Source organism: Dromiciops gliroides, chromosome 2 (genome assembly GCF_019393635.1).
Source record: "Dromiciops gliroides isolate mDroGli1 chromosome 2, mDroGli1.pri, whole genome shotgun sequence".
NCBI classification, from domain to species: domain Eukaryota; kingdom Metazoa; phylum Chordata; class Mammalia; order Microbiotheria; family Microbiotheriidae; genus Dromiciops; species Dromiciops gliroides.
The window spans coordinates 264,475,361-264,489,643 of NC_057862.1; the positions used below are offsets into that span (position 1 = coordinate 264,475,361).

Sequence of the window (14,283 nt, forward strand, 5' to 3'; positions counted from 1 at the left end):
GGAAAACATTCCTATAAATATCCATAAATAATTCAAATACCGAGGAGTCACAAACAGGATCACAAATGATTTAGCAGCCGTCACTGTAAAGAAGTGGAAAACTTGGAATACACTATGTCTAAAAGTTTACAGCCAAGAATAACTTATCTAGCAAAACCTGGACCTTTAATTAAATTGAGGACTTCAAAGAATTCCTCATAAAAAGACCAGAACCATATAGAAACACTGAAGTTCAAATATAGGAGTTCAGAGAAATAAAAATGCAAGCATGAATGAAAAATCATGTTTTTCTGAAACCTCTCCTTGACACATTTAGTGGTACAGTGGATAAAACACTGGCCCTGGAATTAAGAAAACCTGAGTTCAAAACTGGCCTCAGTCACCAGCGTTGTAACTCTGGGGTGAATCACTTAACTTTTGTTTTTCTTGGTTTCCTCAACTAGAATGGCACCTATGAATGTTGTTAGGATGCAAAAAGATAATATTTATGAAAGCAGCACAGTTCCTGGAACACAGAAAGCATTGGATAAATGCCTACTACCTTCCTCCTTCTCCCTGTCTTCCTTTCCCCTTTTATCATAAGCATGAACATAAAGACCAAACAAGGATAAAACATTTACATTCAAATATGGAGAGATTGTGTCTCTATGGAGGAAGTCTAATTAGACAGGTGAGAATTGTTCTGTTATATTTGAAGAATAGAGAGGGGAAGAACAATCATACAAGGGAGAAAGGGAAAGAAAGGTTAGGAAAATTATGTTACATAATCAGGGTGCATAAGTAAACATTTACGTAAACAAAACCACCTGGTGGGAGGGTGTGGCTGACACCTGTACCTTAGTCTTATCTAAACTGTCTAAATAAGGGAAGAAAACTTACACACAGACTTGAGGACAAAAATTTTTTAGTCATTATAGTTGCGTCATGACCTCATTTGGGGGTTTCTTGGCAAAGATAAAGGCATGGTTTTACATTTTTTCTACAACTCATTTTTGAGATGAGGCAAATAGGGATGACTTGCCCAATGGTGTGAAACCTGATTGGAACTCAGGGTTGTTTTTTGTTTGTTTGTTTGTTTGTTTGGTTTTCATTTTCGTTTTTTTTTGGCCCCAGGGCAACTATTTCAAAAGGAAAATAAGAGGGGGGGGAGGGAGGATAAAATTTTTTTAAATTAATGGGATGGGGGGCAGCTAGGTAGATTATTAAGGGAAGAATTAATTCTAAAAAAGGATTTGTTCTAAGTGTCAAAGAATGGGAATCTGAGGGAGTGGCTCATAAACTGAGAAATGACTGAACAAGATGTGGTATAGAAATGTGATGTAATGAAATTGATGCAGAAGAAAGTGATCAGAAGCAGAAATGACAATTTATACAATGACAAGGATATAGTGAAGACAAACCACATTGAAAAATGAAGAATTTTTTTCAGTGTAATTATCACCAACTACAGTGATTCCAGAGGGCTAATCATGAAACAAAGTACCCACTTAGTAAGGTGAAGGACTAGGATGTAGATTTGTGGGACCACCAGAGAGGAACCACTTATTCAGCAGCTACAATTCACAAATTGGTCACTCAAAGTTTTGAGGATAACCCTGGTGTGGGAGCCCCCACAGTTGTGATTTGCATAAAATTACCTGAGGGAGTGGCTCATACAATGAGAAATGACTGAAAAAGATGTGGTATATAAATGTGATGTAATGAAATTGATGCAGAATGAAATGATCAGAAGCAGAAATGACAATTTATACAGTGACAAGGATATAATGAAGACAAACTACATTGAAAAATGAAGAATTTTTCCCAGTGTAATTATCACCAACTACAATGAAACAAAGTACCCACTTAGTGAGGTGAAGGACTAGGATGTAGATTTATGAGACTGCTAGAGAGCGGCCACTTATTCAACAGCTGCAGTTCACAAATTGGTCACTCAATGTTTTGAGGATAACTCTAGTGTGGGAGTCACCACAGTTGTGATTTGCATAAAATCATCCCCAATGACACCATTGAATAAAGTTTTTATAATTTCTTATGCTGCTATATAAGCATCACTCACCTTAAACACACAAACATAAACACACACACACATATATACATACACACACACAAAATAGAACAAATAAGTAGGAATGTGTATGAATTTGTTGATTTCTTTTCCTTCCTTTAAAAAAGTATATAGTTAATTCAACACATTCCTTTCCAAATTATCTTGCTTATCTCTGCTTCTTTCTGAACTTGATATTTCTTTCTTTCTTTCTCTCTCTCTTCTTCCTTCCTTCCTTCCTTCCTTCCTTCCTTCCTTCCTTCCTTCCTTCCTTCCTTCCTTCCTTCCTTCCTTCCTTCTTCCTTCTTCTTCTTCTTCTTTCTTTCTTTCTTTCTTTCTTTCTTCTTTCTTTCTTTCTTTCTTTCTTTCTTTCTTTCTTTCTTTTTCAGGGAAATGGGGGTTAAGTGACTTGCCCAGGGTCACACAGCTAGTAAGTGTCAAGTGTCTGAGGCTGGATTTGAATTCAGGTCCTCCTGAATGCAGGGCCGGTGCTTTATCCACTGTGCCACCTAGCTGCCCCTGAACTTGATATTTCTAATGATGCTTCAGTAATCTTTTTTTCTTCCCTTTTTCTAGGGGCGTCATCTTAATAATCCCCTTCTTCCTTCCCCCAACCAAAAAAAGGAAAAAAAAAAACCCTTTGTAACATATTCAAATCAAACAAATTCATACTGTAACTGTGTTAAACTATAACTCCCTCATTATCTTGAGTCTATCTGCACTCGATCAGGAGGTAGAGAACGTGTTTCAAACAGATCTCACACACACACAAAAACTGCAAAGTATTCACAATCACATTAAAAAGTGTTCCAAATCACTGATAAGAGAAATGTGAATCAAAAGAATTCTGTTATAAAAAAATTAAAACAAATCTCACACCTTACAAACTAGCAAAAATGCCAAAAATTGGCAATAGTCAATGTTAGAAGGATTGGGGGAAGATAAGCACACTAATATGCTGTTCATGGAGGTGCAGAATGGTACAACCATTTTAGAAATCAGTTTGGAATCATGCAGATAAAGTGATTAAAATGTCAATATGCTTTGAAGCAGAGACTCCATTACTGGGCTTATATACTAAGGAAACCAAAGAAGAAAGTCTCCATATAATACAAAATATTTTTATCAGCACTTTTTGTGATAGCTAAGAATTGGAAACAAAGCAGGTGGCCATTGGTTGAGGAATGGCTAAACAAATTGTGGTTCAATTCATTTATATGTCATTATACTCTGGATATGGTTTGGAATAATTGTATATATCACTAATATATTCTCAGTTATGCAGCATAGCATGCATTTTTACCATCATACTGTCTTTGGTGAAATTAATATGAGATTTTGAAAGTATGGAAACTTATCATTTCAGAGACTAACTTGCTGTGAACTCTGATGCAGGCCCTGGAGAGAATATATATGCAACAAAAAAAACCGCCCCTCTGGACAAAACTTTCCTCTCTTCCTCTTCTATATTGTTGTTAACATATTATTAGTTGGCATAGATTATTATATTCTGTTATTTTTTTTACTGTTCTGTCAAGGAAACATTCTTGAGGAAGCAAAAGGGGGGAATGTGGTAAAAAGTGAACGTTTTTTTAACAGTCAGTTAGCGATATCTGAAAGACACCAGTTTTTTGAAGGACCACCCTTTGGGGAGGAGACCGTGAGGAACCAACAGTCCGTCTGCTAAGCACTCCACTTCCAGGGTGCGAGCTTAAAAGGCAAGGAGAGAACGGAAGTAGGGTCTTTTTCCGCTCTCCTCGTTCGCTGACTCGAGCTGCACACACAGACGCTGACTCAGGTTTGACTTGGCCGGGTTCTCCGTAACAGCATGTGCTTGACGCGGCTTTCAGCCTCAGAGGTGGTCTTGGGTTTTTGGTGAGTTCTATGCAGAATATAGACTAAGCTTAGATTTAAGACTATTTGTTTGTATTTCTACTTTCCTATCTCTCTAATCAACATCACCTTGTAATTCCCAAACAATAAAAGCCCTAACTAAAGATCAGAGGCTTTTTCCACTTACTGGTCTGGAAGATAAATAAGGGAAAGGTTAAAAAGGGAGTTTAATGCTCTTGTATCCAATCATAAATATAAAGGACCATTTAGAGATAAATATATATATATATCTCTAAAGAACCATATAAAGATGTATATCAATTGCTTCAGAGTGAAATAAACAAAGTCTCCTCCAACCCCAATATACCCAGTAAGTACTAAAATTTAAATGGAAAAAAATGATGACATACCCCCCCCCCAAATTAAAAGTGAATATAATGAAATTTTAAAGATAAGGTGGGACTAAAATGAAAAGATATCACAAGACAACCCCAACTTACCCCTTTCTTGAGGTGGGAAGCCCACAGCTATTACACATTGCACATGGTTTTGGAGTATCTTAATGTATTTATGAGTTGTACTGACTTGGTTTGTCATATGTAATGGTTCATTTTTCTTTTAAATTATTAACACATTTTATCATTTCCAAATTACATGTAAAGATAGTTTTCAACATTTGTTTTCATAAGATTTTTAGTTCCAAATTTTTATCCTCCCTCCCTTTTCTCCCGCCTCCCCAAGACAGAAAGTAATTTGATATATGTTATATATGTACAATCATATGCATGTTGTGAAAGAAGAATCAGAACAAAAGGGAAAAACCTCAACAAAGAAAAAAACAAAAACAGAAACAGTATGGTTCAATCTGCATTCAGAATGCACAGTTCTTTTTTTCTGGATGTGGAGAACATTTTCCATCATGAGTTCTTTGGAATTGTCTTGAATCATTGCCCAGCTGAGAAGAGCTGTCTATCACAGTTGATCATCCCACAATGTTGCTGTTACTGTGTAAAATGTTCTCCTTGTTCTGCTCACTTCCCTCAGCATCAGTCCGCTTAAGTCTTTCCAGGTTGTTCTGAAATTGGCCTGCTCATAAATTTCTTACAGCACAGTAGTATCCATTACATTTATATACCACAACTTGTTCAGCCATTCCCCAATTGATGGGCAACCCCTCAATTTCCAATTCTTTGCCACCACAAAGAGAAAGAGGGGCTATAAATATTTTTGTACATGTGGGTCCTTTTATGATCTATTTGGGATACAGACCTGGTAGTGGTATTACTGTGTCAAAGGGTATGCACAGTCCCATAGCTCTTTGGGCATGGTTCCAAATTGCTCTCCAGAATGGTTGGATCCATTCATAACTCCACCAACAATGCATCAGTGTTCCAATTTTTCCACAGTTTCTCCTACATTTATTATTTTCCTTTTTTATCATATTAGCCAATCTGATAGGTGTGAGGTGGTGCCTCAGAGTTGTTTTAATTTGCATTTCTCTAATCAGTGGTGATTTGGAACATTTTTTAAAATAGGGCAATAGATAGCTTTGATTTCTTTATATGAAAACTGCCTGTTCATATCCTTTGACCATTTCTCAATTGGAGAATGACTTGCATTCTAACAAATTTCATTTAGTTCCCGTTATATTTTAGAAATGAGGTCTTTATCAGAAACACTGGCTGTAAAAATTGTTTCCCAGCTTTGTTTCCCTTCTAATTTTAGCTGCATTGATTCTGTTTGTACAAAACCATTTTAATTTAATGTTATCAAAATGATCTGTTTTGCATTTCATAATATTCACTATCTCTTGTTTGGTCATAAATTGCTCTCCTCTCCATAGATCTGAACAGTAAACTATTTCTTCCTCTCCAAATTTATTTATGGTATCACCCTTTTTGTCTAAATCATATACCCCTTTTGACCTTATTTTAGTATACAGTATAAGATATCGGTCTATACCTAGTTTCTGCCATTCCAGTTTTCCCAGCAGTTTTTGTCAAATGCTGAGTTCCTCTCCCAGCAGCTGGAGTCTTTGGGTTTATCAAACAGTAAACTATGTCTCCTGTGTTTAACCTATTCCGTGGATACACCACTCTATTTCTTGGCCAGTACCAAATGGATGTGATGACTGCCACTTTATAGTACAGCTTCAGATTTGGTATGGTTAGCCCACCTTTCTGTGCATTTTTTAAATTAATTTCTTTATATTCTTGACCTTTTGTTCTTCCAGATGAACTTCCAACTCTATAAAATAATTTTTAGGTAGTCTTACTGGTATGGCACTGAATAAGTAAATTAATTTAGGTAGAATTATTATTTTATATGTAATGTTTCTTGAAGAGGGGGAAGGGTAGGGACAGAAAACATCAATAAAATTTTTAAAAATTGTTATTTCAATAATCTATATCTTCTTTTGTTCAGCTGTCTTTTATATTCTCATAAGTATTCATCCATTTCCTCTAATTTGTCAGTTTTATGACTTTTTTTTTGGTGGGGCAATGAGGGTTAAGTGACTTGCCCAGGGTCACACAGCTAGTAAGTGGCAAGTGTCTGAGGCCACATTTGAACTCAGGTCCTCCTGAATCCAGGGCCAGTGCTCTATCCACTGTGCCACCTAGCTGCCCCCATGACCTTTTACTTATATTAATTTCCACAAGTTTCCTGTACTTCTTCAAGTGTTGTGAGTTCTTTTTCATTTTTTTAATATGTGTAATAGGGTTTCCTTTCTCTCTTTGTCTCTCTAAGATTAGCTAACTTTAAAAAGATACTACTTTTTTAAATCAAATTTATAAGAACCCAAGTCATTCCCCAATTGAGAAATGGTCAAAGGATCTGAACAGGCAGTTTTCTGATGAAGAAACCAAAGCTATCTATTCCCATATGAAAAAATACTCTAAATCTTTAATGATTAGAGAGATGCAAAAAAAAAACAACTCTGAGGTACCACCTGACACCTATCAGATTGGCTAAAATGACAAAAAAGGAAAATAATAAATGTTGGAGAAGCTGTGGGAAAATTGGAACACTTTGGAGCTGTGAACTGATTCTGGAGAGCAATTTGGAATTATGCCCAAAGGGCGATAAAGCTGTGCATACCCTTTGACCCAGCAATACCACTTTTGGGTCTTTTTCCCAAAGAGATCATGGAAGGGGGAAAGGGACCCACATGTACAAAAATAGCTGCTCTTTATGTGGTGGCAAAGAATTGGAAGTTGAGGGGGTGCCCATCAATTGGGGAATGGCTGGACAAGTTGTGGTATATGAATACAATGGAATACTATTGTGCTATAAGAAACGATGAGCAGGAGGAGTTCAGAGAAACCTGGAGGGTCTTGTGTGGGCTGATGATGAGTGGGATGAGCAGAACTAGAAGAACATTGTACACAGTAACATCAACATTGAGTGTTGATCTACTGTGCTGGACTATATTCTTCTCACCAATGCAATGGCACAGAAGAGTTCCAGGAAACTCGTGATGGAAGAGGATCTCCAAATCTAGGGGAAAAAAAAAAAAGAACTGTGGAGTATAGATGCTAAATGAACCATACTATTTCTTTTGTTTTTGATGCTGTTGTTGTTTTTTTCTATTTTGAGGTTTTCCATCATTGCTCTGAGTTTTTTTTCTCTTAAAGATGGTCTATTAGAAATACATTTTTTCGAGAAGAGCATTTCTTCGGGAGGAGGACACATTGTCTTTTGCAGATCTTTGGAAAGGAACACCTGCGCTAGGAGCAACATGGATCTGGGGAAAACAGACAGTCAGTTAGCATTCACTGCTATTAAGCAGCAGCAGCTGTATGCTGCCATGGCTGACACCTTTCTGGAACATATGTGTTGTTTTGACATCGACTCAGAGCCCATTGCTGCTCGGAACACTGGTATCGTCTGCATCATTGACCCAGCCTCCTGAGCTGTGGATACATTAAAGGAGATGATTGAAGCTGGAATGAATGTGGCTTGTCTGAACTTCTCCCATGGAACTCATGAATACCATGCAGAGACTATCAAAAATGTGCAAACAGCTATAGAAAGCTATACTTCTGATCCTATCAAGTACCGGCCTGTTACCATAGCCTTGGACACCAAAGGACCAGAGATCCGGACTGGACTCATCAAGGGCAGTGGCACAGCTGAAGTGGAGCTGAAGAAGGGAAGCACTCTCAAAGTCACCTTTGATGATGCCTATGTGGAGAAATGTGATGAAAATGTCCTGTGGGTAGACTACAAAAACATCTGCAAGGTGGTGGATGTTGGTGGCAAAATCTTTGTGGATGATGGGCTCATTTCTCTTCTTATGACAGAGAAAGGTCCAAATTGCCTTATAACTGAGGTGGAGAATGGTGGCATGCTGGGCAGCAAGAAGGGTGTGAACCTTCCTGGAGCAGCTGGTGACTTACCTGCTCTATCTCAGAAGGATATCCAAGATCTACACTTTGGACTAGAGCAAGGGGTGGATATGATATTTGCATCTTTCATCCAAAAGGCAGATGATGTCCATGCAGTCAGAAAGGTCCTGGGAGAGAAAGGAAAAAAATATCAAGATCATCAGCAAGATTGAAAACCATGAAGGAGTCCGGAGATTTGATGAGATCCTGGAAGCCAGGGATGGCATCATGGTTGCTCAAGGAGACTTGGGTATTGAGATCCCTGCAGAAAAAGACTTCATTGATCAGAAGATGATGATTGGAAGGTGTAATCGAGTTGAGAAACTGGTTATCTGTGCCACTCAGATGCTGGAGAGCATGATTAAGAAGCCATGCTCCACAAGGGCTGAAGGTAGTGATGTGGCCAATGCTGTCCTGGATGGAGCTGATTGTATCATGCTGTCTGGGGAGACTGCCAAAGGAGACTATCCAATAGAAGCTGTGGGGAAGCAGCACTTGATTGCCCGAGAGGCAGAGGCTGCCATCTTTCACACGCAGTTGTTTGAAGAGCTTTGCCACCTGGTCCCCATGACCAAGGATCCCACTGAAGCCACTGCCCTGGGTGGTGTAGAGGCTTCCTTCAAGTGTTGCAGTGGGGCCATTATCATCCTCACCAAGTCTGGAAGGTCTGCTCATCAGGTAGCCAGGTACCGTCCCAGGGCCCCCATCATTGCCGTTACTCGTTGTGCTCAGGCTGCATGCCAGTCTCATCTGTACCGAGGTGCTTTTCCTGTGCTGTGCAAGGTCCCTGTTCATGAGTCATGGGCTGAAGATGTGGACCTCAGGGTTAACCTTGCCATGGAAGTTGGCAAAGCTCGTGGCATTTTCAAGAAAGATGATGTGGTCATTGTGCTAAATGGTTGGCGTCCAGGTCCAGGCTTCACCAACACTATGTGTTCGGTGCCAATTCCATAGAAGGGCATTCGAAGACCTTATTGTGGGTGATTTCAGCACCCCACCTCCTCCCCTGTCCCTGCCTGCAATAGTTAGACCTGCAGCTGTTATTGGTGGTGTCCATTCCTAGCTACTACAGGCTTTAGACCGCTAACCTCACTCCCCCCCCCCAAAAAAGATTAAAGTCTCTTCATAAAAACAAAACAAAACAAAACAAAACAAAACAAAAAACTATATTAGAACTGCCTTCCTGCCTCCCCACCTAGTAACATCAGTATCAGTTTAGCACACCCCTGGTGGTGGGTAAAGCTAGAGCAACTGTGGCTTAGCTTGGCCTCCTGCAGATCATCTTTGATGTAGAGGATTGAAGTAACTCATGTCAGCATTGTGTTTTAAATTGATCTAGACCTCCTTCATGCACACACAAGTAGGCAGCAGTCACAGTCCCTCTACATACAAGTCCTCAAAATATATGGGCCTCTACATCTTTCCTGACTAGAGAAACCACACTCCCTTTCCCCCAGCTCCATTGTGTGAATGAAAATGTCTTGATTTCACACGCTTAAGTTAAAAAGTAAATAGCTGGATCCAGCTGCTAAAACACATTTGGGTGAATAATGTAGTATTTAGCAATGGTGTCCACTGCTAAGGCATTCCTACCTAGGTGGGGAGGAAGAAGCTTCCAGTCATAAGCCACTGTTTCCTCCAGTTGGAGGAGGGAGCCTCGGATGGAAAGGAAGTTCTTCCCGGGGAATAATCTCCACTGTCCCAGGCAACAGGCCTTACTACACTCCTTGCCCATGACCCAACCCTCAGCCCTCTTACATTGTGAGTTTCTGAGTTGCTCCAATAGTTCTCTTCTATTTTCAATCTGGAACAAACCTACACTCCTATTGTGCTATATTTGGCTGTAGAGTACATATTTTTGTCAATAAACACAAACTGAAGCAAAAAAAAAAAAAAAAGAAAGAATTTTTTCTTGGAGAATTTCCGTGAACAGAATCTTTAACAGATATTGAACTTTATCCAAATTCAAGCAATTATTCAGTCAATTAACACCCATTTATTAAAGACCTATTAAGGTGCTTAGGATATGAAAACACTCTCCACTCTCAAACTGATTACATTCTTTTGTTGGCAAATATATACAGAAAAAAAATATGTACAGTCTGTATAAAATCAAATAGAAGATAACTCTTGGATGGAGTGCAGGAACAGAGGGAAACAAGAAAAGTTTCATGTAGAAGGTAGCACCTGAGATGAGCTTTGAAGGAATAAATGAATAAAAAGAAGTATAGATTAGGAGGAATGGTTTTCCTGGGATAGGTGACATCCATTGTAAGGGCATGGAAAGCAGACAATGAGTCCTCTGGAAGGAACAGAGGGAAGGCTAGTTTAACTAGATTATAGAGTTCAATGAGAAGACTAACATAAAGTTTCAAAGATAAGTTGGGGCTAGTTTAAGAAAAAAAATTAAACAGTAAAGATTAAAGCTTGATATTAGATCCTAGAGGCAACATGGAGAAATTGGGGTTCATTAATGGCAGTGGTATGGTTAGACATGACTTTAGCAGCCATATGGAAGAAGAAATGACAACGTTTGAGACCTGAGGTGACCTGAGTGAAAAGAAAACAAATTACAAAGGGTTGAGAAGTGCCTTAAGTTAAAGAAAGGGAAAAGATTTGGAAAGATAGCTTGAAGACAGTGTTAGTGAGGCTTTTTAGGCTTGGGAGGCTAGGGTATATTTTGTAAGGCCTATACCATGGGAGGACAAAACAGAGAGACAAACTGACCCAGTTCAGACTTTGCAATATACAAATTCTTACAATCTCAAAAGCTGATTGGAGAATAATTTGTATTTTTGCCAGCATTCTCATGGTCCCTGATGGGAAGATGGGAACTACCTTTCCCTAATGAGTAAAGAATTAATATAAAGTGGTTATAAGCCAGAAAAATGTTCTCTCTCCTGACACCACTGTGTACAGTAGGTGGCAGCAGACTTGGTTGGTCTGGGAAGGAGCTACCTACATTCTGAGGCTCAGCCTATACCTGTCCCAAGAAACTGGAGAAGAAATATACATTCTCCAGAGGATATTGTGGCACTGTCTCACCAGACATAATGAACCCTTCTGAAAAACAAAACATGTTTTTGTTTTTGCTTTTTTAAGATCCAGGATATTGAGCTTTATTATATCCTGTCCAATGTCTCCAGTTCAAAGAAGAATATGAGCTTCGGTGTGCTGGTAAGTTTTGGGTTTTTTTTTGTTTGTTGTTTTTTTTTTAGTGAGGCAATTGGGGTTAAGTGACTTGCCCAGGGTCACACAGCTAGTAAGTGTTATGTGTCAGGCCGGATTTGAACTCAGGTACTCCCGACTCCAGGGCCATTGCTCTATCCACTACGCCACTTAGCTGCCTCCTGTGCTGGTAAGTTTTGGAAAAATAGCTCTCTATGGGAGAAAAATGTATGCTTGCAACACTTTTAAGTTTAATCCTACTTTATTAACATTTAATTTAATTAACAGTATTAACATAATAAAGGGGTAAAGAACCATTTTGTTAAGTCAAAAAATTTTTAAAAAACACATTTAATTCAAGTCCTGATTTTCAGTTTCTGCTGATTTCTGAAGGATAAGTGCTCACACTGAAAACTTATCAATCACCTCTCCCATGCCAACAGATCATATCCTGGATATAAGGAACCATGAATAAGATTGGGGATAAATAATCCATGTGAAATCCAGTACCAAAGAGGAGCAAAAATTAGCCATATAAGCAATCAGAGGAGTAAGCTCAGAAATTCCCCCTTACTGCCTAGGAAAAAGAAAAAATTCCTAAGGTAGATTCGATCCATGCTGAAGATCAAAAATGACAAAGGCTTGAGGAGCTGTCCTGATTAGAAATGGCACAGGGAAAAGCTGGGAAAATACCAGCAACACAGAAAAGCCTAATGAGAATTCTCTTGGTAATGAGAATAGATTGGAGTGATGGAGAAGGATAGACACTGAGTCTTTACCAATGATCTCTAGATTCTCTAAAAATTTTTCCCAGGGTTTTAGAACCAATTTTCAGGGAAACTTCTCTTTGCAGCTCAGGGAGGGGGACTCATCACAGCAGGAGACAGTTGCTCTTCCTCACACTAAACAGAGAAAGACATGCAAATTGGGCTCCTCCCTCTAGGGATAAAAACCAGCACAAAACCTGTGTCTGCAGTTCTGGGAGAGGAGCTTTTCCTTTGTGTGGCCTTTCTCTCCTAAGGACTGACTCTGTAGAGTCTGTACAATGGGTTTTGGACTGAATGGAATTTTCATTCTGACTCTTTTACAAGGTAGCTTTGTCTTTTTTTTTTTTTTTTTTACTGAGGAAACATTCTTTGCAGTGATGTATTTGTGTGACTATTATCTTTAATGGCTTTTTTTTTTTTGGCAGGTGTCCACTGTGAAGTTCAACTGGTAGAGTCTGGGGGTGATGTGAGACAGCCTGGAGCATCTCTTCGACTTTCCTGCAAAGCTTCTGGATTCACCTTCAGTGACTATTACATGAGCTGGATCCGCCAGGCTCCAGGGAAGGGGCTGGAGTGGGTCTCATACATTAGTGATGATGGAGAAAGCACACACTATGCAGACTCTGTGAAAGATCGATTCACCATCTCCAGGGACAACAGCAACAGCATGCTGCACCTGCAAATGAATTCCCTTAAAGCTGAGGACACAGCCATGTATTACTGTGCAAGAGACACAGTGAGAGAAAGGAGCATGAAACCAGACATAAATCTCATCCAGAGAGGCCATGTGGAGACTGTTAAGGGCTAAAATTCTAGCTAGTCTGTCTAAAATATCTAATGAGTGGTTGCCAATATATTATAAGCTTTAGCTAGAGTTAGGCTTTTAAGCATTTATTAAGGAGAATAAGAATTTGGTAAAGAGAGAGAGAGAAAAGGCCTAGATTCCTATCTATTAAAGGGAAAGTGCATTTCTAGCTCCCTTCTCCACCAGCGTCCTCAGGAAAAGAGAGAGAGACAGAGCGCCCAACTCCCCCTTCCTCCTCCCACCAGCAAACATCACTTCCTGACTCCAAAGAAAAGATGCATGGTCTTGCCCTCAAAGACCTTCCTTTCGTGGCGGAGTTTTTCTACAGTAAGTCTCCAGCAGGTGGCGTCATTCCAATTGTTACAAGAATGACTTAGAGAGAGAACTCAAAAACACTGAAAGACCACTTATAATAACAGGTGAAGAATGAGGATGAAAAAAATGTCAACATACATGGTTTCTTCTGAATTCTCAGTAAATATCTGTTCCATCCATCCATCAACCCACCTGAACATCTCTCTCTCTCATCTCTCTGTCTTTGTCTCTCTGTTTCTCTCTGTCTGTCTCTCTCTGTATGATCTACTTTGTGTCCCTAAGAATCTTTCCTGTTTCTAATGCCCACAGGCACAAAGAGAACATGTATTCTTTTAATGGTTTACATGTTTTGTACATGGTGACTAATTTCTCTGAATTTGTTAAACATGAGGCAAATCAAGGATTATTATGTGCATTCTATAACATTTCCATATACACTGTGCTCATGAAAAACACACCTACCTACAGGTATATTCAATATGTAATATATGTCTATATTATGTATATGATGCTCCAATGTGGATATATATTATACAAATATTCATATCTTGTATGTATATTCATAAACATATCAGAGAATCATGATACTGTAACTGGAGGGAACCTGAATCTTCAACCACATCTCTCATATTATCAAAATTATATTCCTCTCACTTGATAAATGATCCTCTTGATTTGACTGGATATATCGGTGTGTCTCTTGGATCCCTGATTTGTGTAGTCAGAAAAACCTTGACCGCTCCATAGCACTAGTTTATCCATAAAGATAAAGCCCTTTAGAAACATCTTCAGAAACCTCTGAAAGTAAGCATTTCCCTTTAAGTATATTGTCTTCAGATGTTTCCTAGTAAATTTCTGAGCCCCTGATGATGTCCAAGATGTCTTTGTCTCTCAACCTCCCTGGACTTTGGGATTGAGACCCTTGAGTTGGATATAATACTGAAAGGTTATACCTCTTTA

General features: G+C 39.0%; 1 protein-coding gene and 1 gene segment (V, D, J or C); both read left to right on the forward strand.

The window, feature by feature from the left end:
* Positions 1-13,011, forward strand: part of LOC122738690 — a 35,080-nt gene extending 22,069 nt beyond the window's left edge. The window contains 1 exon segment of the V gene segment in view: positions 12,629-13,011. Coding sequence covers positions 12,629-13,011 — 383 coding nt within the window.
* Positions 7,620-9,222, forward strand: LOC122739945 (pyruvate kinase PKM-like). Its single transcript, XM_043981673.1, is given in 2 exon segments — positions 7,620-8,411; positions 8,413-9,222. Coding segments are annotated over 2 exon segments (1,602 nt in total).
* Positions 13,012-14,283: the final 1,272 nt, after the last annotated feature.